At 34.5% G+C, this 25,720-nt stretch overlaps 1 protein-coding gene across 5 annotated transcripts in view; it reads right to left on the bottom strand.

The window, feature by feature from the left end:
• NAV3 (neuron navigator 3) overlaps nt 1–25,720 on the bottom strand; it is an 845,054-nt gene that overhangs the window by 56,342 nt on the left and 762,992 nt on the right. For 4 of the 5 annotated variants that reach the window (XM_036866523.1, XM_036866525.1, XM_036866527.1 and 1 more), the window contains 6 exons: nt 23,938–23,979; nt 22,376–22,536; nt 16,867–17,055; nt 13,900–13,952; nt 8,426–8,449; nt 6,153–6,230 (listed from right to left, as the gene is read on the bottom strand). In XM_036866523.1, coding sequence (XP_036722418.1) covers nt 6,153–6,230; nt 8,426–8,449; nt 13,900–13,952; nt 16,867–17,055; nt 22,376–22,536; nt 23,938–23,979 — 547 coding nt within the window. The remainder of the gene's footprint in view (nt 1–6,152; nt 6,231–8,425; nt 8,450–13,899; nt 13,953–16,866; nt 17,056–22,375; nt 22,537–23,937; nt 23,980–25,720) is intronic. The other variant, XM_036866526.1, reaches the window with a different exon arrangement.

Here is a 25,720-nt window from a genome sequence, read left to right as displayed (position 1 = left end):
CTGGAGACAAAAATGGAATGTAAGACTGATTAAACTATAGGAAAATATATCGTGTCTAAAAACTTTATAAAATGATGACTTTAAAAGAACTGTGCATTTTTAGGGGGACTGTTAATCATAGTTTACATGGTTCTGACTTTTCTCTTAGCAGCTGCATAATTTTCAAGCCACAGTAAAGTTGTATCAATATGTTGATGAATATTCCCTACTTGTGTTAGGTGAAGTCTGTGAAGGTAATAAAATAGACAAGAGTGAATATTAGTTAAGGGAAAATATTTTTAATACATATTGTCTTTAGTTTTGGAATCACATAACGTAATCTGAATAGACATGTAAATAACTGTGGTACTAAAAAATACGGTGGAATATCATTATGAAAAATGCCTGCATTGCATTTGTTCATTCAGAATTCAGTGACAGCCCATTAACCAAGTAAAAAATACTCTTTACATAGATGTATATGGGGATAGATAGACAGATTAGATAGATAGACAGACAGAAATAGAAGACTTTACACTTGAAAATCAATAGTTAGATGAACGGAAAATGACTCTGAAACTATCATAAATAAGATTTCACATTTCTTTTACTGTATAAAATTGTCCCTTCAGTGTCTGTCATTGTTAATCATGTGCAAAATAGTTTTCCCTTAAAGGAGATGCAGAAAAACAAAAGTAACTGACAGATTATATAAAAATATTAAATACAGCAAAGATATAGGACACAATCCCAAGGAAAATAACACCTGAGAGATTTGTGGTTAAAAGACTTATGTGCTGAAAGGTAAAAAAACAAAACACACAAAAAACAAAAAAAACTTTTTTTGGTTACACATTCATTCAGCGATATCTTTGAAAAGTGGTAGCGATAACTAGCCTTAGTGCCCATTTCCAGATGACCTAAGGGCTGAGATTTGTAAGAAATACATTAAGTGCATCCCACCTGGCTTGGCAGCATGAAGGTATGGGTCAGAGGCCAGGGGGCACCTGGCTGACTGTCTGATGTGACCGTACATTCCCGGGGGCCTTGGACTGTGGGGCTCCTGTTCTCTTCCTGTTTGTTGGTGGGGTATTGATTCAAGGAAGGCCAGGAAATAGCGTTGGCCAACATACCCTCTCTCCTTTCCCCAGACATCCTAGTGCACACAGCTCTATAAAGAGGCTTTCTAGGCTTTCTGCAGCTCTGCTCAGAGAACTTCGCAAGGAGAGGGGAAGGCTCAGCGTGCCTTCTACTGAATGGAGGTTATATTCTGTCAGGCAGATGAGAGGCGAGCTGACTGAATAACTTTCTGACTTACCACTGCCCCTTTTAACAAAGGGGGAGAAAAAGCAGAGAAACAGATGTTTCAAATTTAAATATTAAAACACAGATTATTGTCTGGACTCCATATAAATATAATCACGCTGCCAGGTCCAAACATGTGACACATCAATTACAAAAAGAAAAAAAACCCAAAAAGCCCAAATTAAGGAAAACCAATTAAGTCCTGATAGAATTATTCATATATTGAGTAAAACTGAATAGCTGGATCTTAAAATGATTATTAAATAAACAATAATAATAACAATTAATGATATTTTCTACAGAACCAGACATTGTAATTTGTCTTTATAAGTCATGGCTATTACACTTCTATACAACAGTGGTCATTGTAGTGATCCCATTTAACCAAAAAGTAAAAAGTTTACTTGTGGTCTGAATAAAATAATAAATAAAAGGCACATCTTTACCTCCAAATATGAAATGTACAAGATTAAAAAATGTTTTTGAGTTACATTGAAGAAACTATACAGAAAAATTTTTCAGTCTTATAATTAATTTAATTTCTGTACAAGTATATTAAAATATATGCATATATTACATACATCAACAGATGTTAACTCAGAGGCAATGACGCGAAGCACACTCTGAATGAAATTTAAATGCAGTATTTCTTAGAACTGTGAAACCAAGTGTTTTCTCAAGTAAATCCTTTGATGACTTATAATGGTGCACTGAATCTGAAGTGTCATTTTAAACTAAGTGCTAAAGAGAATGAGTTCAAGATGGTTTGTACCTTATAAATAATTCAAATTTCTGAATGTGTAAAGGAGCTTATATCCTTAAAGATACAAACGGACATAAATATACAAGACTCCATTCCTAGTAATTATAATGATACTATTAAATGTTTAAAATAGGATTGACCTTAAAATTATTTTATAAACATTTATACAGGCATCCACTTACACAAGTTCTCAGTTACTGCAATAGTTTTAAAGTGAATTTTAATAAACTGCTTTGTAAAAGAGTAGAAGATAATATATATCTTCATTACCTGAATCTCCTGACTTTCATCTTTTGACAGTTTCAGCAACACATTTATCTGATGGTAAAAAGCTTTAACAATCCACATCACCACCGAATGAAAAAAGCACTAAATGGTGAAATAAGATTTAAATTCCCAAGAAATTAAAAACTAGACATCACTTTTAAAAATTGTGATAGATCTTTAGGTGTTTAATTTTTAAACTTGAAATAATTATAGATTCGTAAGAAGTTTCAAAGAGAGTACAGAGAGGACTCTTGTACCCCTTTACCCAGTTTGCCTCAATGGTTACATTTTATAAAATTATATATAATATCAAAACCAGAAAGTCATTATTGGTACACATATGAAGATTCACAGATGTAAATAACCACCTTTCATCACCACAAAGCTCTTCCTATTGCTACCCTTTATAGCTACACCCACCTCTCAGGAGAGAGGTGACCACCTTCCTTAAACCCTGGCAACCACTAAGTTGTTCTTCATTTCTATAATTTTGTCATTTGAGAATGTTGAATAAATGGAATTATATAGTATGCGACCTTTTAAAATTGGTCTTTTTTTCACTAAGCTTAATGCACTTGAGATCCATCCAAGTTGCTGTGTGTATTAATAGTTATTTAATTTTACTGCTGAGTGGCAGTCCATGGTATGGATGTATCAGAGTTTGTTTATCCATGGACCTATTAAGAGATATTTTGGTTGTTTCCAATTTTTGCACTATTAAAAAATAAAGCTGCTATGTACAGGTTTCTGTGTGGGTCTGAGGTGATTTGAGAATATTTCTAAAATGCATTATGAAGTAAAAAAAAAAAAAAGAAGAACCAAATAGGATATATATTAAGCTCCCATCCACACGCAAAATGTACTACTAATGATAACACAGACGTGCACAGGGAAGGATGGAGATATTTGGATAGTTTTTCCAAGACTAGAACTTTTAAAACAAATTTATAAATTTGGCACCGATTTTTCTAATTTTATGTTTCTTACATTTTTTTCTTTATCACCCCCTAGGGAGACATCATAGATTTTTTTTTCCTAATTGTCCCCTTCCTCCATGGCCATTTTAATATCACAGATATGCTGGATACCTGTTTATGTACTCTCTATATATCTGTGCTTTATGCATAAAAAGAGTACTTTAAAAACAAAAAAGAGTACTTTTTTTTTCCCACCATAAGAACCACTATTCATGCTTTGACGGTCATATCGATGCCCAGCTGAGAATACATAGTCCATAGTTGTGAAAACACAGCAGTGAAAATAGTGTGGCATGCATGACTTGAGAGAAGTGGCAGAGAGCCAATGGCTGACATCTTTGTAAAATGTTTGTTACCTTTCAAAACAGTGGCGTCGAGTTGTCCCCCAGGACTGTCCTCCTATGTTAGAACTTGGTTCCTTCTGTGTGTCTATGTGTATGTGTGTGTGTGTGTGTGTGTGTGTGTGTGTGTGTGTGTGTGTATGTGTATAAGCCTTTGCAAATGTGTACTGTATATATGTATTCAGGGGTATATAGAAGAACAATGTTGAAAGGAAACACAAGAAATCAATCAACAAGAATGGGAATGGGAATCTCAGAGGGAAAAGCAAGTATATATCTTTTATTAAACACTTCTTTTAATTTCAGTTTTTCTTTTTAATACAATATACATGTACATTTGTCACTTGGTATCTGTGGGAGATTGGTTCCAGGACCAAAATCCATGGATGCTCAAGTCCCATAGTTGGCCCTCCGCATCTGTGAGTTCCACATCCAAGGGTTCAACCAACCAAGGATGGTGTATGGCTGACCCTTAAACCACACGGGTTTGAACTATGCGGGTCCAGTTATATGCAGATATTTAGAAATGTGTGGATCCACTTACATGCAGATTTTTAAAATATCCATGCATAAGTGGACCTGCACAGTTCAAACCCGTGTTGTTCAAGGGTCAACCGAATAACTTTTTAAATGGAGACAGTATAAACATTATTGTGTAAAAGCCCAAATTCCATTATGTATAGCAGCCGTTTATTAATCCAACAACTGATATGTAAGTCCATGCAAGAGACATTTACAAAATAAAACAAAACTCTGAGTAATCATTCAAGACATTTATATCTTTACTATCCAGCGCATAGGGTCTGTCGTTGAGCCTTCCTCATTGCAGACAAACACAACCCAGTGTGTTCCGGCTTTTACACTGTAATATGTCCTCTGGGTACAAATTCAGGAATCTAGACAGGAGTGCTTCATACTACTGTACATATAGCCTATAGTATAAAATTTACAGTGGCTTCTGAACTATTTAAGAATTATTCTTAGACAAAAAATATGGGTTAAATAATACTGTTCTCTTCCAGTATTGTCTAAACAGTTCTCTAAAACCTGCTATTATTTTAAGAATCCCCTGACAATATCTATAAAAAATAAATATAACCAATCCCAAATTCATTTGATTCTCCCAAAGTTAAAAAGCTAAAGTCAATTCAAATACAGTGCTAAAATGAATGCATTGTGAGTGAAATGACTTACTTATATACTGTGGAAGGTACTGGACTGGACAAAAAATTCGTTTGGGTTCTCGATGGTATGGAAAAACCCAAACAAACTTTTTGCCAACCCAATATATTGCACAATAACTTTTATTCTTAAAATCTCTCTTATTTAAATCATACCCAGTGGGCCCACATTTGCTCACTCTTGCTGTGTTAAGCCTTGTTGAACAGATGGAAGAACTCCACGCAGAGCAGAGCGGTGAGGCAGGGAACAGGCCCAAAGCCACCCCGCGGGAGTGAGCAGACTGATGTTGAGTGAAGGTGTCAGGACATACGGCAAAATAGCGGGAGCTTCCTCACCCCTCACTGCTGCTTCTAACACTGTTGTTCCCTAGGGCCAGGCACGATGCCACATGTTCGCCTTTATTTCTGCTCCTACTCTGAGTATACTCCCTGGCACACTGAAAGATCTTCAGTAAACGTTAATATAATTGATGGTTTTTGCCATCATCATTTTTTGCCATCCTCAGCTGCTTAAACTGCTATAAGGAGGCTACCAAGGTTTTTGAGAGAACTGTAGCTCATTTATAACATAGCTAAGAAACCCAAATTTAGAGAATTAACTGGCTGCTTAACTAATTGTCCAATAAATTGTGCTGAAGGAGACAGGGCACAAGAATTTTTTATACTCCACAGTTAATCACTGTCAACCCCTCATTGTCTTGGAGCTGAAGAAAGTCTTACGTATGTGGGGCTGGGCGTTGGTAACAATGAGAAATAAGAAAAGAAATGACACTTGTAGGTTTTACTAATGTTTCCAACTTTACAAGAAACAAAAAGCCATTTTAACCACATTGTGATTTCTCATCAATGTGGATTTACGTTTGATTACCCAGCGTGCAGGGAAGTCCCACTATTTAGTGACTTAAAGTCTGTATAGGGGCTTCCCTGGTGGCGCAGTGGTTGAGAATCTGCCTGCCAATGCAGGGCACACAGGTTCGAGCCCCGGTCTGGGAAGATCCCACATGCCGCGGAGCAACTAGGCCCGTGAGCCACAACTACTGAGCCTGCGCGTCTGGAGCCTGTGCTCCGCAACAAGAGAGGCCGCGATAGTGAGAGGCCCGCGCACCGTGATGAAGAGTGGCCCCCGCTCGCCGCAACTAGAGAAAGCCCTCGCACAGAAATGAAGACCCAACACAGCAAAAATAAATAAATAAATAAATAAATAAAGCCAGAAAACATAAAAAAAAAAAAGTCTGTATAATTTTGGACATTTAAAGTTTGTGAGTCTGTTACTAAAATTATCCCATTTACTATATAAACATCTGTTTTAATATATCAAAAAAAATCAAAAGTGACTTACATTTGCTGAAAGTTGAGATGTGAGAGTGGCAACTTTTTCCTGTGATGCAACAAGCTCTCTCCGTAGTTTATGGATTTGCTGAATGTAATTAAAAAAAAAAAATCAAATCAATATGCTAGTAGATTTTAACTTAAAACTAAGAATTCAATCCAAAAAAGCCAATACTATATAATTAGCTCATCTTACCCCCACTAAATATACATATATATATTTTCTGGGTCTTTTTATTTTTCTATCCATTTTTGTATGTTTATTTTTGTTTCCTATACTTTGGCAACTTCTCAGAAGCTGTAGAATATCCTGCAGTCACTGAAAGTTGGCTCCAATTCAACATTTAATGATTACATATTTGAAAATAATTTTATTGGCTGGAGTTTTAATTCCTAACACTCAGAGAAGCCTTCCCAAGTCTTTGTTATACTGCCCTTTATTCAGTGAGTTACTATGAGCTCTGGGCAGAAATGCTGTTATAGATTATCCATAGTTTCAAAAAAGGGGAAAAATCAGTAATACTGTGCAAACGGCTAGATAAACCAACAACATAAATATGCTAAAATGTTTTCCTGTTTGGTTAGGTCCACACTCAAATAAAAGTGAACCAGAAAAAGATGAGAGTATATATCATATTTAAAATTTTAATTTAAGCACTTTCCACAGTTTAATCTGCATGTTTCACGTTTCCATGAAATATAAACAGTGATTAGTAAGGTTAAGATATTCATAAGCAACTGAGACTAAGTCTACAAGTATACTTCTGGTCTCAAGGGATTTTAGTTACTTTGGTGCCAAACATTCTACTCTGATGATTCTCATTTCTTCAAAAGCAAGTTCTCTATTATTGTAGTTAGACTTTCAAAACACTACCTTAGTTTGAAAGAGCATTATTGACACAGTTCATTAACTGTCTTTTTTTTTTTTTCCTACCCATTAGATTTTTGTGGAGAAGAAATGGTGGTAAATACTGAAAAGACTCTAAAAAAGAACTAAACTTTAAACTGGAATTAGAGACGGGGACATTTACATAATTTTAGTAAATGTGATTCCATTTGACTCCTGTCCTTTAAAAAAAGAGATACACCCAGACCCAAAGAGCATTTGAGCTGCATTCAAATGATGATGACCGCAAAAGGTTCCAGAAAGCAGAGAACATCTATTTTATTCTTAAAACAATACAAATTCAAAGAGGCTTTCTCAAATTAATAGTCTCTATTACATGATCAGATTTCCTTTAAAATAGAATCTAGGAAACCTTAAAGTAATATAAATCATTAAAAAAGAACCATGACCTACTATGGGGCATAAATAATTAAAGGAGAGGTGGATAATTACTAATACGGCAAACAGATGCGGTATTTCTATGCCTTAGTAGCTAATACATATTGCGGTCGATGGTAGAATTTTGCCATGTCCGTGAGATGTAAATAGTTTAGGTTTTTCAAAACCATATTTACTCTTTGGTCTAGCAATTATAAAGATAAAATTGAAATAATTTACACTTTTTCAATTTTTTTAAAATACGCACAAATTTGACTTTAAAAGGCTAATAAAATAAAACTTCAAAGGGAAGAGTTCCTTTGCAGAGGCTGTTACCAACGCATTTTTCTTTGCTCATGGTAAAACCAATCAAATAGTCATTACCACACCTTGAATAAAGGCCTAATTAAAGTCTCCCTGCTCTCCTTGGCCAGGACAACTCTTACACAAAGGGAAAGAAAAATAATGTTCTCTCCAGGCTGCAATCTGATTTGTACATGATTGCGATGAAATATTTGTGAAATGTGCGTGATTAGAAGAATATACTACACTAGACATCAAGTGATTAGAAGCAGCAAAGTCCTCACACCAAATAATAGATGGGCTGGGATACTGATCAATTGTGTTGTGGAGGTCTAGTGCCTCAAATTCAATACTTGCCTTAATCCTATGCACTTAGTCTAACAGGCAGTGGGGGAAGAGACTATAATATAATAGACCACACATTCATTCATTCATCCATCAAAGATTTGTAAGTGCTTACTACTAGAGACAACTTATTAGATGTTGAGTTAAGACTCCAAGCTAGAACGTGAGAAAAGAGTTTGCTTCTAAAAACTTCGTTTCATTTTCTTTTAAGAGGAAATATCCAAGACCATTTATCACTAGCTGGGTCACTTCTATTAGCAGTGTTGGAGAGTTATGGGTTGTATCACAGAGCCCTCTAGTGGTCGAAACACTCATTTCATCATAAATGTAAACGAAAACAGTCAAATGTAAAAATGCTACAAGGTTTTTACCTCTGAATGAGCCTTTTCTTCAGCCTGTAAAAGAAAAAAGGAAAAAGAACTTAACTATAAATAATTAGTGTCAATTCATTCTACAAGTATAAAAGAATAAAATAATTATACTGTGTACTTAAAATGTTATTTTGGTCTAACATAAGAACATGGTAAAATATATGATATTATTAAATTAAAACAGTAAAAACAGGAACCTGTAGGACTGCAAATTACTATTTTGTTATATACAAACCTAATGGTATTTTTAAAATATCAGTTATTTGATTTATGGATATATACTCTGTCTTGAAAGCAAAGGATAGAATTAAAAAATGGTGTTACCCTAAGATCCAGACCATAAACAACAAAAAGAAAAGATATAAAATTACACTTTAAAAAAGATGAGTGCAGAAAAAAATAATAGAGGAGATTTTTTTTTTCCATACAGATTTTAGGAAATTTATACTCTATGAAATTACAGAGATTTTTAGCCAAGACCTAGGAGTCGGAATTTTATTCTGCGATATATAGATCATAAAGAATGCCAAATAAGACTAGAGGCAAAATATTGACCTGTACTGACAACCACAGAAAATCTGCTGATTAGTTTCTATTTTATTTCTTTTTCTTAATGATCATTAAATAAGTTTACTGGGCTCCAAGTCAGCAAAACATTAAAACCCCCAGCGGTAAGGCGGTGATAAAAGTGTCTGACAAACATCGGCTCCACAGATAATGGAAATGAGCACTGCTGTAGGACCTCGAGGGGTGTTTTGGCCTCAGCTGTAGAAAACTCCTAGCTCTGTTTTTCTTCTTCACGTTGGGCTGCAAAACGCCAGAAAATGAATTATGTGCGCCATTGTATTTGCGAAGCGCCCTCATTCTGGAAAAAGCTGGAGAATGCACAATATTGCTGAACATTACAAGTCTGTTCATTGCCTTGAGCAGATCCAAAGCTGAAAAACAATCTCCTATCTCTCCTTTTGAGACATTTCCTGATTAATAGACGCAGAAGTACCTAAACCATTTTTTATCTCTTCTTTTCCTCCAGAAAACATAAACTAAAACAAAGTAAAATAACCCTCAGGATATTTTTTATGCATAAGCATCTCTTTTAAACTGGATTTTTTTTCTATCCTATATTTTCTTTATTCTTAAAAAATATGTATAGTTATTAATATAGTGGTTAAATGAAGAGTGGTTAACTAGTAGAATCCTAATAGCCTTTATAAGAAAACTGTTTTAAAAACAAATTCTGACATAAAGCTTTAATGTTTTATATCTCAACTTTTTAAAGTGAAGATTCAATATTTTTAAGTTATAATAATTTCAATGTTTCACATAAAGATTGATTTTTGAATCAGACAGAATGAAGGAATTTTAAGATAAAAATTTCATGGATCAAAAGCTGGAGGTTGTTTGCCTTGAGGCATATGGCACGATTAACTTTGACTATTTGGTTTCCCTGGTATTTTGAGTATTTACTGCCAGTTTATTCTGTCCAAATCCTGCTTCTAGGCTTGCTAGGATTATATAGAACTGATACTCAATAAGTAACTTGCATATTGAAAAGAGCATTGTATGTTATTTTTAAAAAATAGTCAAGAAAGACAGTCATCACATTTTTTCATTAAAAAAGCCCTGAATAAGTTACACACACTAGTTATATGCATAACCATCACATATTAATTCTATATATACTGTATAGAATGACTTTCTCTTTGCTGACTTTTCAGAACTAACTTTTTCTTTAATCTTTGCCTTCTTTCATATCCTGTGGTTAGCAATACTGGGTAGGTGTTACCATAAAGTTGAAGCAATGAGCCAGAATATTAATATTTCTTTCAGTGGGTTAGGCATGGATTGATGACATTATGATGGAATATGATTACTTGCCATTTTTAAATGATAGTTTTGAAGCTGGCCCAATGTCCTCAAGGGTGGTAAACAATATAAAACACCTTGCCCAAATAAAAATATATTAGATGATTCTTTATTCTGTAAGCCATTACTTGGCCATTCATTCATCCTTTCAAATTTACTGATCAAAAAATGTTTACTTTAGTATTAGCTATGTGTTAGGAAATATGCTGAAGGGCCCCACAGTGAACTAACGTAGCCCTCACTCTTATGAAATCAATACAAATTAGATTCAAAGTACAAAACGGATCCAATACAATTTTTAATATACAGCCACTCAGAAAACATCTATTGCAAGGATCAAAATTTTAAATGTTTAACAGGACTAGACATACAAAGAAAAAAAAGAGCCCTGGGTATTAAAAAAAAAATCACACAGCCTTCCTAGGTTATCTGTTTTCCCCACTTTTCATAAAGATATGGATACTGAGGAGTATTTCTTTCCTGCAAGAAATGCAACAGCACAATAATAACTAACAGTGCAAACTCAGCTTCAGTGTCAGGAAGAGAACTGGTGGAGGCTGGGTCTTGCCTGAGATCACATGCCAACATCTAAAGGGGGCGGTGCTGTAAACCTGGAGGAATTTCATCTCCGTGTTGCTAGATATTCCGATTACTTTAAAAAGGAACTGAGAAATTTGAATTTTTAGGTAAAACTCCATATTTTTTCAGTGTTGGCTTAGATTTAAAAACAAACACACAAACTCAAAAGTTTGCCAAAGGTAACAGCTTGGCAGGTCAGATTGGGTCTGTGATTTCCAACCAGTGTGTAATCTCCCTGGATCTTTCTGCTCAAAAATTCTGTAAGATGATTTACTCAGCTTTATAACAAGGTACTTTGGAAAATTTTACCAAACTGTAATTGGTAGAGACTTCAAGAGTTATATGTGAAGAAACAATCCTTTCAATTGGATTTATTATATTGGTAATTTGACAGGTAAATGTTCTTTGCAACAAGTCATCTTTGTTAGTTTAATATTTTTAATCAAAACATAGAATTCTATAAGTTGCATAAATGATGGTGTTAAAGACTGTTTATATTCATGGTTAGGAAGAGCAGTATATTGCCTCATAATAGCAAATAGTGTCTAATAGTCCTTTTAAAAAAAAAAAAAAAAAAGAATCTATTTTCCCTAAACACTTTAATTTTTTTTTTTTTTCCCACACCACGTGGCTTGTGGGATCTTAGTTCCCCAACCAGGGATTGAACTCAGGCCCCTGGCGGTGGAAGTGCGGAGTCCTAATCACTGGACCGCCAGCAAATTCCCTAATTATTTTATGAAGGGATATCATGCACAACTGTGTTACTTGCACATGGCATAACTTCAAAGGTGCAAATCACAAAGACTATGATATAAATGGTGCTCCCATGCAGTTTATAATTTTTTGTAATTTATGGTATGTAATGAACCTTATCTTCTCTAACTATTGCAGAAATCCCTTGGGACAGATGGGATAGATTTGGCTGCTGTTTGTCAACTTTATGTTGCAGGTACAGTCCAAAGAAATTTAGCAACTTGCCTGATGTCACACAATAATTCCTGATAGAGTCAGGCAAAAATGTAAATCAACTGATCCTTTATCCTGAGTCCTTAAGGAGGCATGCAAAAAAATGATAAATTGATTTTTCACTTCATAGTTTGAAAGCACTTTCACAGATATCTTTTCATTGCCAATTAACTATCAGTGCATGATAATGGGGGACTGGAGACAGAAATGACTCCTCTATCACCTGCAATTTTTCTCTTTATTAGTCCTCCACATATCCATTTATTTTAATTGTCTTACTACAGGTTGTCAGTTCAAGTATATAATTTCCATCATTTCCAATAGAACTATTTAAATTTCTTAATTTCCTAATAATATCACCTTCTCATGTAATTTGATCACCTAATCCATTCTTTTCACACTTAACATGAGGGTCTATTTCATCACATAAATATGTGTGTATAGTCTCTTTATTTTCATCTCTGTGCCTATTTCGTATTGTACTCTTAATACTTCTCATTTATACTTTCTAATTTATCCTTATTATTTTGACATCTGCTCCTATAAATCTATAATTTTTAAAATGTACCTCCTTTGTTCCCTGTAAATCTGTAATATCCAGTATAGCAGCCATGAGGCACGTGTCTATATAAATTCAAATTACTTAAAATAAAAGATGCACTTCCTTTGTCATACCACACACAATTCAAATACTCAATAGCCACATGTGACTAGTGGTTACTGTATAATCTAGTACAGGTATAGAATAATTTTATTATCACAGAAAGGTCTATTAGACTCTTGTATACTAATTAGCCATCTGTTTTTCCTCAACCCATGCTCTTTTTCTTCTTGAGTTTTTCTCAGGCTTCATGAAGGTAGTTTCTTATCCAAATATTGTTTTTTATATATTTAAAATATGACTATAATGATGTTGCATCTTTTAATGTTATATAGAGACTTCAATTGCAAGGGTTTAAGTCAGAATATATCTCCCGTCAAGCAGTGGCATTGGCCCAATAGGAGGAACACGACATATTTCTTCTTTGTGTTTTTTCCGATACATTTTTCCATTTCTCACTTCTTTACGCGTTTGCCTAAAACAGCAGATTTATCTAAACGCTAACAGTGATTTCATTATTCATAGAATCGATTGGCAAGGTTAATCATTAAAAGGAGAAATGATAAGAAAAATATTGCCTCTGCCAATGACAGTCTGATCTTGAGTGACACTTTAAAGCAATAAATATAAAAAGAGGGCCATAACATTTGAACTTAACGAAAACGAATGAAAAAATTAGCATTGCCCTTAATGCTTAATTATTCAGTGACAGCTGAGGCGTTGAACTTTTCATGAACCTTTCGATACAGGATTAGGGATTATTCATAGTGCTCAAGACTCAGTGAGATTCATAAACTAAAATATACCCCACTCTAACCTAGGATGAAGGAGCCTTTTCGTAAAACGTAACTGCCTGTAGACTATTTTTTTGAAAATGATGAAATTTTAATAAGTGGACAGAAAACTCATCTTGGCAAAAACAAAATATAGTTTCACACATTGGGAAAATACGTTGATACACTGGCATTTCTCTCTTAAGAAATGAAGTTTTTAAAACCACGCTCTTTCAGAAGATACAGTTTAAAAAATCACCAAGCCTTTTAGGCTTTTACCCTTTGGTATGATCTTCTCAAAAAATGAACTTAAAAAAGAAAACGGAGAAAATACCATAGAACAATTACCAGTCATGGCTCAGGGAACCGAACAAGGAAAAGTGGTCAGTATTATAAGATTACGGTGGATCATTGTACATGGTTTCAGGGATTCTGAGTCATAGCCCATCGGGTTTTATGAGATTCAGTTTTCTATCCACTCATTGATTACAATGAGTACATAAAAGTCAAGTGGAAGCACATACAAATGAGCCATAGAAGGGCTGGGAGAGCACCCACCACCTTATCAGTATGCAGGAGCTTAGAGGACACCCTTCTTTAACTGCACGGCTTCTGTGTAAATGCCAACCTATTTAACCATTTGTGTGCTTGGCAAAGGCAAAAGCGTTTTCTTAACAGTCAACACTTACCGTAGAGTAAAGAGAAGAAGTGCTGGAGACCAGTGATAATGAAGAGCCATGAACTGAAGAAAGCAAAAAAGAACAAGAGGTGAAGTAATGAAGTCTGCTCAGAACCACCCGGCCTTTACTGAAAAGTGAAGAATAGGTGGTTAAGGGAATAAAAATAACATAAGAATCTGAGAACAAGTCTGCTGTCATTTTTTAGAGATCGAAATGTTGAGCCATGGAAAGGTCCTTAAAGTACCTCCTCCACCACGTTACAGAGAAGAACTGACAAGTGCAAGCCCTTCTAGCATGCTTTGCACATATTGAAAACTAGAGTAAACTCCCACATAATAAATAATCAGAAAATCATGGACACCTAAAGTTGCCATGAAAGTTTAAACTTTAAAAAAACTTTATGTATTTTATTTAATTTCATTTTTATACAACAAAGATCCATTTTCACTTTTTTTCTCCATAAACTTTCAGGGAAATAAGCTCTTCCAGCATTATCTGTGACGAGCTGATTATACCCATTCTCATGGAGAAGGATGGTTTCCTTCCTAATTTTAGTAACAGAAAAGTACTTCTTATTTCAAGGTGGTGTCTCATTGAAATTAAGGATGGAAATTGCATACTGTCTTTTAGGTAGGTGCATCAAAATACCAATCTTAAACAATTAACAGAATGATTTCTATTTCTGCAAGTCCAATGTACAATATTAAGCCCAAAAGGTGCATAAAATTGTGCTTAATTATATTTGTAGAAAAGTTCTTCCTCTTTTCATTGTGGGATAATATAAGGTTATTTCTGCTTACTCATCCATTAAATAAACATTAGTCAAATGCACACAATGTGACAGGCCCTTGCTAGATGCTGGGACTGTAAAATTGAATGTCACAATCCTAGGAGCTCAAAAAGAAGTAGAAAGATATGTAACTAAAAAGATAATCACAACAGGGTCATATAAATACTATTAAGAGCAATGTTCTGGGTACTACAAAAGCACCTGGGGGTGCTCACGACCTGGTCTGGAGAGGACCAGGAAAACTGTGTAGGATAGAGGCAGTTGGGATGAAAATAAAGGGATGAATTTGAGAGACACCAGGAAGAACCTCTTTAAAACTGATGTGGGTCAAAAGCGGAATAAAAGACGACTCCCAGAGTCCTAGCTTGAGCAAATCACTCTGTGAGATGTGAAAAATGCTAGTCATCTTTAAACAAAAGCACATTCTTTCAACTTCTAGTAACACTGGTGTGAACTTAGACTGTTAGCATGGTGTACCAGTAGGAAGGTGGCCGATAAATCAGGAGATCCCATTTTTAGTCTTTTTCTGCTGCTTAGGTCTATAACCTTAAAGTTTGTGGCTCAGTCTCCTCATCTTTCACCGTGAGCACCGGGCAGGGAATCAATAAAGTACCTTACATTTCCTGTCCAACAATTCCTTGATTTTAGAGCATAATTTAAGAATTATAATAATTCAGTATTCAATGTATAGACATCAAAAAGCCATCTCGCCCACTGGGGCTGGCTTTCAACAGTTCAGATTATTTAATTCTCATACATGGAAGGCCAGAATTTCCCAGCATATAAAGAGCATTCGCTCTGTCAATGAGGCATTCTAGAAAGCCATCAGTATGCTTAGCAAATCATTTTTCCAGTATTATAAGAGGCCTGTCTGTGAAGAGAGTGACAGAACCATTTCAGAAAAGCGATGACTTTACATTTCAGATTAATTACATTTTCTCTACACTTGAAGCAATCAGCAGACCCTCAGGGTAAAATTCACTACCTGTCATGGTGAATTCAGTGGTTTGGTTAATATCCCAAAAGGCAGTGGCAACTATGGTCAACTGATTTAGTACCAGCGTGTTAAGTAAATGTACAGCGGTAACCTGAAGACCAGGAGTCAATTTTCACAGCTACCTCAATTATAGTCAGAAGATACTTTAAATAGGAAGGTGGGAAGGGGAAAGGGAAGGGAACAGAACTATTCTTGACTCTGCTTTCATCCTTAGAAATTACAGATACAGAAATCAGGGCTAATAAAGTTACAAAACTAGCTCATGTTCATACCACAGATAAATGGATGACCAGAGGTTTAAACCCTTGGTATGCTTCAAGATCTAGAGTCCCTTCTTTTATACAGACTTACTAAGGACTAGGATAGTAGGGCTGATTACACGTCTGATTTTATTCTAATCTATTTGAACTTCTGTGTTTACCTTTATTTTATCCTTAGCTGATATGCTTTATAATATGTGTGCCACAATTTTCCTTTGTGGGTACTTAAAAATCATTCATTAAATCAAAGAAGAAAATCTCTCAAATATTATCATCAAGTTTGACATTTGAGGTTATACAGTTTAGAAAATTACATACATTTGAAAATCAATTACGCCTCCTGAGTTTTTCAAAGAGTTTTTGTTATAAAGTATTCATGTAGAACTTTACAACTACAAAGACATTAGGTCAGGTGAGAATCTTAATGTAATGGATAAGGAAATGTAACTTATAAAGCAAAAAGCAGGCACAATATGAATTCTAAAATAATATGATAATAAAAACTAACACCAGAGGGAGTTTCTGAGAATAAAAGTCGGCAGCATGTGGTTGTTTCATAAGAGAATTTTTTCTGGTTTATGTATCTTTTATGGTTTTTAAACTGAGGTGTCAAACAAAACAGTCACTTGGATATTTGGCACACCAGGGTAAATAGTCTCTAAAATTACACAGATTTCTGTATGAGAACACCAGACTTACTCTGAACTGCTCTATAGCCAAGTATTAGTCTAAACAATTTCTGGCATATTACCAAATACAGAAAGAAACAGAAGGTAATGCAGCCTAAAATTTCTTCAAGCTTCAGGGCTTCCAAGTGAGAGTTTTACTTATTTACTTTGTTGAGGGAATCCTTGGGACGTGAGTGATGTGATAGCTTTCATGTCGGAGTTAACTAAAGTAACTTCATCTTTATTTCCCCCGATGCCTACCTTCTTCCATGCTGTCCCTGAATGAGCCTGAACGGCTGATGGCCCGTGGCCTCTCCTCCAGAGATGTGGCACTCCCACAAAGCTGGGAGTCGTCGTAGAGATCGAAGGAGGAGTCTTGGGCTGGGATGCTGTTTGAGCGCATCATGCTGGGCCCAGGAAGGTTAAATTGAGACAGATTTGTCGGGCTCACTGAAAAACAAAGCACACACAGCCTATTATTCTGGGATGTCTGCCTCTGAAACTTTCAATAGCAGTTACAGTGGAGTCCTCTTTTTTTCTAGCACTTTCATGGCAAGCAGTATGTCAATTTCTAAAGCAGTATTAAACAAAACCATCGAGCCACCTCTACTGTTTTTTGCTAGAAATAACATGGTATTTCCTGCTGCCCATTATGAAGGAAAGATTGTCTTCCTAGAGGCTGCACATTTCTTTTTTAGAGAAAAAATAGATCACTTTAATGGGAAAAGCAAAAATAGAAAGGAATATAAAATACAAGAAATCTAAATTTCCCAGGAAGAAATGTTTGAAGCTTCCAACCAAAGACTTTCAGTCATTCTGAGTTCTAAATTTTTGTCAGTTCATAATCAGTACCATCATTATTATCAAAGTTAGGTTATAATAGAGGCAAATAAAAATGAAATACAATCTAATGTACGTGGTATCCATAGCTCATCGTGAGGTGAATCACATAAAACTACCTTCTACTGTGTCTAAGATGAGAATGTCACGGTGAGACTGTCAAAAGTCATAAACTTGTGTTTCCAAAGCAGTACCTTAAGTCTGTAATTTGGAATATGAATTTATTTACCTAGTACTTATTGCCGAATAGTTCTAATGACACTCAACTTTTTAGGCCAACTGATAATCATCAATTTAAAGAAAGATGTGGGTGACTGAATGTGTAATTACATTGGAAAACAATACTGTTTTAAAATTTGGAATAAAAGCAAAGCAGAAAAATTAAGAAATAGATTTATCATAAATGCTCATATTTAAGAAACACAAGTTGGTACAGGCATATGAGAAAGCAGGCAGGAAACTCTTAAGATAGGAAGAGAACTGCTGAGTAATTTCAGAGCCTCGGGGAATTTATGTCTTTGGCTTAGAAATAGTCTGATATCGTTTCAAAATATGTTATTTTTTTCTTTGACACAGAGACTACATTTCTTAATGTAATTACTGGATCTCAGAACAAAGTAAAATAGGAGGAGTACGTACTATAAGATAACTTAAGGAGATTATCTCCTATTTGCCAGGCACTATGCTGGATATTTTACAGGTATTAATGAATCAATACACAGAACAACTCTGATACAGCTAGCTATGAATTAGAGTAAAAAAAAGACAAGAAAAGAAACAAAAAACCTAAGAACTGTATCTATGTGTGCATATGTGACATATAATAAAGAAAGAAAGAAACTGTGGATTTGCAAAGTCCCCAATCCATTGGAAGGAGGGAAGAAAGGATGGAAAGAAGGAAAGAAAGAAGAAAAGAAGAGAGAGCGAGAGAGTAAGAGAGAGAGATCTTTCAGGCACATTCCTTCAGTCAGCAGTGACAATCAATCTGATTGCTGAGGACAGCCAAAAGACACTCCAAAGGACATTCTAGACTTGAATGTTTATGTTTAACGTATCTGGATTGGGGTAAATCGTACTCTTCTAGGTCCACAGTATGAATTGACTTTTTGCTAAATAAATGAAGTATTCAACGCAATGAAGTACATCATTTTAATATATGTATATAGAGGTTAGAAAGACATTTCATTCACTGTTTGGCTTTGCATAATTCTTACAGAATGGTTGCAGATATCCAAGTAAGTGTCCTTCTATAATTTTAAAACATAACACTTAGCTCATTCAAAGTGAAACAGTAATGAGGATTAGGGTAGACTTTAAAAGGAATAGTTTGTATTTATAAGCCCTTCTGATAGCTTCTCCATTGGAAATATATTAATTTTATTTAAGAATGTTCAATTAAGTTAAAATCTATGACAGGTCTCCTTTTTGTTATTGTGGTTGAATAGAAAGATAAATATGGCAAGATCCCTGGCTTCAAGAGTGACCTCTAGGGGAGGTGACTGAAAGGTAGAGAAATTAATAACATAGAATAGACTGAGAAAAGTTATGCAATAGAAGACAAAAGTATGACAGACAGAGAATTTTTGTAATGGGACACAAATTAGTACAGGGCTTCTAGTGGTGGCTTTGCTTTCCATTTGCTTTAGGCAAATACCTCCATTTCTACCCTTCAGTTTCTTCATGAATTAAAAAAAAATGGCAGAATAAATGGCCTCTAAGATCTATTCAAAGCCAGGAGAAGACATGTAAACATTTCTAACAGGACAGATATAGGTGTGACTATATATTAGGGAAAAGAAGACTACTGACTTTGTCTTAAGTTATGTATCATACCAAAGCCACTGTTTTTATTAAATTATATGTTTATTTGTAATGATCTGAGGAGAACAGGAACTGACAGAAATATGGAGTGGGTTTTTAAATACCTCCAAGTTGCCCCCTGACTTTGCTGCCACATCTAGACACATCAGTTAGTGAGTTTATGATGTTGTTTTAATAAGAGTTGTCATATATAACCTAATTTTAATTTATTTTGTGGAATTTGGGAATATAACTGGGAACTAGGTGGAGATTCAAGAAATGTTTATTTGATCATTTAAAGAACTTCAAAAGTGTGATATATCTAGATTTAGGTAGTTTCTGTCATTGGTGGGTTTAGAGGAGAAGCTAGAGCTGTCATTAGAATTCACATAATAGATGCACGATTGAACCACATGTAGGTCTCTTCCAACTCTAAGATTCTATTCTTCCATAAGTATAGAAGGGCGGGCTTAATTCTGAATGTCCTGAAGGGTGAATATGTAGAGGGGAGTAGAAGGACATTCGAGGTAGAGGGACCTTTGGGAGTAAAGCAAAGAAACTTCCTATACAAAGGTGTTTAAACATCACTCTGTAGGCAAAAGGGTCCATCAAATATACAGAATTTGAAAGTGACAGGTTGATAATAATGCTTCTACATGGTAACCCTTGAGGCAAGGTGAAAAATGAATCTGAGCAATTATCATCACTTGTGGGACGATGACAATGAGTCTCACTAGGTTATGGGATGCCTCACAAGGGCTGTGACCAATAGCAAATGAAATTGCATCCAATAATTTATTATTTTTTATATAAATATATTCTGTTATGCTTTCTTGAGTAGGAATGGTTTCTAACATAGCTATCACGCCAGAAACTCTATACAAACCAGAGTTTACTTCGGCAGTAGCTCACAGTAGTCTACTAATAATGACATAATAGTAGTGATCTTAAATTTTAAATGTTTGTTATATATATGTGATTTTTTACAGTAATATTTCTAAAAATTTTATGTATTAACATATTTTTAATGGGTAAGGATAAAAAAACATGGATACTGCAACTCTTGAATGTTAATAATAATCACTTATCTTACTGATCATTCAGAAAAATTAATGATCAAATTGAAAACAAGTGATGACCAAAGTAAAATGTAGGACAATGCTATCTATATTCAAATTAAAGAGCTACATTTGATATAGTTTTTAAAATTTAATAATAAAGTAACTCTTATTTATGACTGCATTTTAATAGTATCTACTTTCTTGTCTAATAAATGTAAGTTCCAGTGATCTGGAAATACAACCCAAATTCTCTAAAAGTAATTTTCATGATTTTAAAATTAGTCATCGTTTTCTCTTGTAAAATAATACAACATAGAGATCACACAATGCCTGATTTGAATCCACATATGCTTATAAAACATGGCTGGGAACATGAGAGTATGTTGACATGTATGGGAAGATCTTTCTTCATAAGTCCCACTGGGTGAAAATGTTGAGAGATTTGAGTAGAGGCAGTAAGATCAATTTGAAATCTACTGCAATTGTCTCTGACAGTGTAAGACATCTCTTTCCAATAAAAATGATGATGTAGCAGAGTCCACCAAGTCTGATAATCTCCTGTGTCTTTGCACACATTAGTCATGCCTCACAATATAACCTAGGTATTATGAACCCATTCAACAGAAGAGAAAGTTGAGGTTAAATGACTTGCTAAGATCAGACATAGTAGGTAGTGAGTTTTTTTTTCCTTCTCAAAGAAAGATGGAATAGATAGAGTCAGAGTAACAACAATGGGAAAATAATGGAGTGGGGATTCAAATACTCAAATTAATGTCAATTAATGAAAAGACTGACAGGAGATATGAGATACCCAGCAAACTCAGCAAACTAGGTGACATGGGTTTGATTCCAATGTTGCATAAAATCAGATTTTGTTTCATATGCCTATGACTCTATAAAAACATTTTTATTTCATTTTTTGAAGTCAAAGTTTTAAGCTTCCTGCTGTGTGTGTGTAACTACAACTCAAAGTAAAAGTTATACCATTCTTTGCCATTATGAGGCAAAGAAGTCTCATCATTGTGCAGGTTTAGCAACAAAAACTTGGTGTTTGATATATATTCATTAGTGCATGTGGAACCATGACCAAAATAATTGTTTTTTTCATTGCCAAAAGCTCTATTATCTATAGCAGGAATAGTTACAATAGAAGAGAAATAGCTTTGACTATCCCAACAGGGCGGAAAGTTGAAAAGTCCAAATTATTAAAGAATTTGGACAATCTGTTGGTCTATCATTAAAAAAAAACTTCTCAAGTGAAAAGAGAAAAAAAAATGATACTATTTTATATGTGACTTTATAGAAAAGAAATCTATTTTTAAAAGCATTGGATTTATTAAATGATAACTGTCATGTTTAGACTTTATTTTGTCACTTTCCCTGTGTTTTCTATGACATTTACACAAATGATTTTATATTTCATACAAATTATGCTAAACACAAAGTAATCCAATGGCTCAAATAGTCATTTCTTTTCACTGCATTTATCCAAAAATGTTCACAGGTTATTATCTTAATAGGAATTCTCATATGCATTTTAAGGAGAGTTTTAACTTTAAAATGATAAAAGAAGTGATCGTGGAGTCATGGAATCACATATTTTTCTTCTTCCTAATTATTTCTATTTTCTATTTTTCTACAAAAAGATAATTCATTTTCTTATAAGGATTAAGAAAACTTAAACAGAAAATAAGGAGGCGTTTTACTGGTTTTTAAGAGGACTCTGAGAAAACCCCTAGACTTAAAGTCAGGTGTTCTGGCATCAATTACTGCCTCTGCCCCTTACAAGGGGTGAGACTTTTTTTTTAAGTCAAATAATCTCTTTTTGCCTCTGGATCTTAGACTATAAAATAACAACAGTATTACCTACGTCAACTTGTTGTCATGAGCAATAAACTGCATAATGTTTGGAAATTATTTTGTGGACAGTAAGCATACAAATAAAAGGTACTGTTAAGATGTCTTTAACTCCTCTTTAAATGAACCATTCTTATGGAGAGATGCCAGGGCTCCTGGGAGAGCAGGTGGTGAAAGGAACAAGATGAAACTGATGTTTTAGAATATTTTACCCAAGTTGGAAAAGTGGTATTTTCCCGTTGCAGAAGATGACATGGCAGAAGGGGAGACCAGGGGCGACTGATTGCCAGTGTCCTGCAGCCCTCCAGTAGAATGCGAGCGCAACCACTCTTTGCCCTCTTCTTGGTTGGCCTGCCGAGATGACGGGGTATATCTGCAAAACAGCACAGCTAAGACACTTCAGCACATCTGCAAGGGCAAGGCAATACTGAGACAAGAAAACAGTTGAGAGGAGCTAACTAGTCAGACCGAACAGCATTCTCAAACAGATTGAATCTAATTATAATTGCTTAGTTCTTCCAGATGATTTGACACCATCTGTTTGAATCTCACAGGAAAAAAAATAAAGGATTTTGAAAAGAAAATGATGCTTCTGTGAGACATGTAGTTGAAAATCGTAAGCAGTGAGCAGACAGCCAGGTTAATCGAGAAAGGCTCAAAAGCACAGTGTTTAGAAGGATGTGAAGAGGGTGAAAAAACAGACTAAACATGGTGGACAGTAGTAGGCCAGAAGCCAAGGGAATTGCAGTAATGCTCACAGGAAGACATAGGAAATAGAACACATATTGACAGATCATTTTTGTAAAAAAAAGGAAAAACACTTTTTTGGTTAAAATGCCACTTGACACCATGTCTGGATTTTTTTTTTTAAAAAATGGAGAGAGAAATGGGCTTACTTTATTGGAAAATAAATTTCTGGAATGAACTCTTAGAATGGAGTAATTGCAAGCTGTTTGCTCTTGCTAAGGAAGTGGAGAGGAGGAGGAGAACGGAGAAAGACCTATTTGGCCAGAATTCACTTTTATCAGAGTAAGTAAATTCTTAGTACCAAAGAGCAGTCGACTTATGTTCATACAGTGTTATATCTCTATTCATAGTTCCTTCCATATCTTCTCATCAGCTAAAAGTGTACAGTAAAGGATGGCCATGCATTAAATTTTATTTTATTTTTTATGAGGAACTGAATAATTATTTTGATATTATGATGTAATACTAGGCTAATTCATGTCTATATTGATCTGATAGATACCAGCACTCCTGAAAAATAGAAAATAAAGCTCTTCTGAGTTTTTACCAAAAGGATTCTTTAAAAATTATACCTTAATTACAGTATTTGTCATCTGATGATGAAAATATGTGTTCTTTGATTCAAATGAGAGTATCCTTCAACTTTTCAACATTCACTGGCCACATCTGTAGACTATATGGGGCGAGGTTTTGCAAGCATATGCCTCCAAGACGCAAATGTTAGGAAAATTAAAATTTTGTTTTAATTTTCAGAAGTGAGTTCTGAATTCGACTAAAAGTTGCTGCCTCCGAAATAATGGCTTTTACATTAGATTTAATTTACTGAGTTTTGGCCTCTAACAAAATCTCTACCTGAGGGCCATCTCACCAACTCCTCAGGCCAGAGAAAACATCAGGATTAAAAGTGATTTCATCCTCGATGTCAGGTGCTTCTTCGCAAACAAAAAAGGAAAGAGGTAAAGAGACAGCACAAAAAGTTTACGTAACAACAGAGAAAGGCAGCAATTGTGCTGAGAGAAATATATACCTTAGTCCCTTTTTGGGTAGTGTATTTCTGTCAAGCTGCATGCTGTTAAAACAAAGAAAACCCCTAAGGACATAATGTAAACAAAACTTCGAAATTACACATCCAACATAAATGGTTCTGTTTGAATTACACAAAATAAGTCTTTTTGTAACACATATTTAATGCTTAACTCATTGGAAAAGGCCAACCAAAGGAGACCAGATGTCCATTGTTGTGACACCTTCGATGATAATTTAGTGACAGGACTATGAGAAGATAGATTATATGTTAACATAATTCTCCTCTAGATTCTATTTACCTAGTCCTATGGTAGTTTTTCCTTCCCCATGCAAATAACTAGACTCTGCTATGATTTCACATGCAGGAGAATCATAGAGGCGGAAATAAGAAAGATCTTCTCTGCCTAAGTTAAAGTGACAACTTCCAATGGACAGAGAAGATATAAAACACCTTTTAATACTTATTTTTTGTATTTAAATGATCTTTAATAAAAATAAAGGCAGATGTAATCCCACTTACACATAAGAGAAGAAAAATAATATATAATATCTGCTTGAAATGTAATGTTTCTGGCATCATTTAAATATTTTAATGAAATTAAACTATGCCACTTTTTAGAAATTATAAATTAGATGTTTAAAAGACTATAAGCTTTCAGTTTCTATTTTTAAAAATTCCCAATTGGTCTTAGAAGGGGAAGAAAGAATGTGTCTGGAGAAAATGAGAAGTGGCCTTCCTAAAAATAGAGGAAGAGGGTGTCAACAACTAGGTGGGATAAGTCTAGGAATTTCTGTTATAATCTTTGGCATGTGGCTAAGCAAGTAATAAAATTAATTTGAATTTGCAGAATGATACATCTCTTCCATTAGAACCTCAAATGATCAAAATTAAATACACATGATATGCATAATGGGGATGATACAACATGAATGCAAACACGTTGACTTGAAATTTAATCACTCAAAATCAAAGCTAAAATGTTTTCTTCTATGTGTACTCCATTATTTAGCACTGCAATAGAAAGCATCCAAAAGCATCATACAACTTTTACTTTATGTTTTGGGAATGTCCACATAGGGTAATTACCATATTATGTAGAGGCCAGTTCTAGCATATATCTTGACTATAGATGTGTTTTTAGTAGTGTAGATAAACCAACAAACAAAAAGGAATCATACTGAACAAATATGAGAGACCTCTAAATATAAACTACACAATGCTGAAACATTAATATAGTCATAAGCCATTTTAAAGATTATCTCTTTCATGTGTGCAAATTTATTAATTTGGACATTGCAGAGTACATTGAAAATAGGCATTGTTTTGCCCATGTTATTAATTGTATAAACATTATGTGTTTGTATGATGCAGAGAATTTAATGAAAGAAAAATCAGAAAAAAATTTAAGTTTACCAGTATAAGTTAAAACTTTAAGTAGAAATATCTGTTTGAATCTGGATATTAATGATTTTATAATATAGACAGTTTTCACAAACCCTGAAAAGTCGAAAACTCTTACGCCTGCCTAAGTGAAGGAGGAATTTTAACCAACAGTCTGAAGAAGACAGGCCCTGTTTCAGTGCACGGTTATAAAGGCAGGGGAGCCAGATCTGATAGTTAAAAACGAGCCAGAAATTTTAAAATTTGGCTACAACTTTAAATTATTTTTAAGGTTTGGTTTGGTCACAAAAAACAAAATGAACAAAACAAATGTGAACTATTAATAGTTATAACCAAAGGCCACCAGTGATCTAGAGCAGTTAGAGGAAAAATTGTTAAAGAA

This window comes from Balaenoptera musculus, chromosome 10, assembly GCF_009873245.2.
Source record: "Balaenoptera musculus isolate JJ_BM4_2016_0621 chromosome 10, mBalMus1.pri.v3, whole genome shotgun sequence".
Taxonomy (NCBI): domain Eukaryota; kingdom Metazoa; phylum Chordata; class Mammalia; order Artiodactyla; family Balaenopteridae; genus Balaenoptera; species Balaenoptera musculus.
The sequence above is the reverse complement of the archived record's forward strand: the minus strand, read 5'-3'. Positions and strand labels throughout refer to the sequence as shown.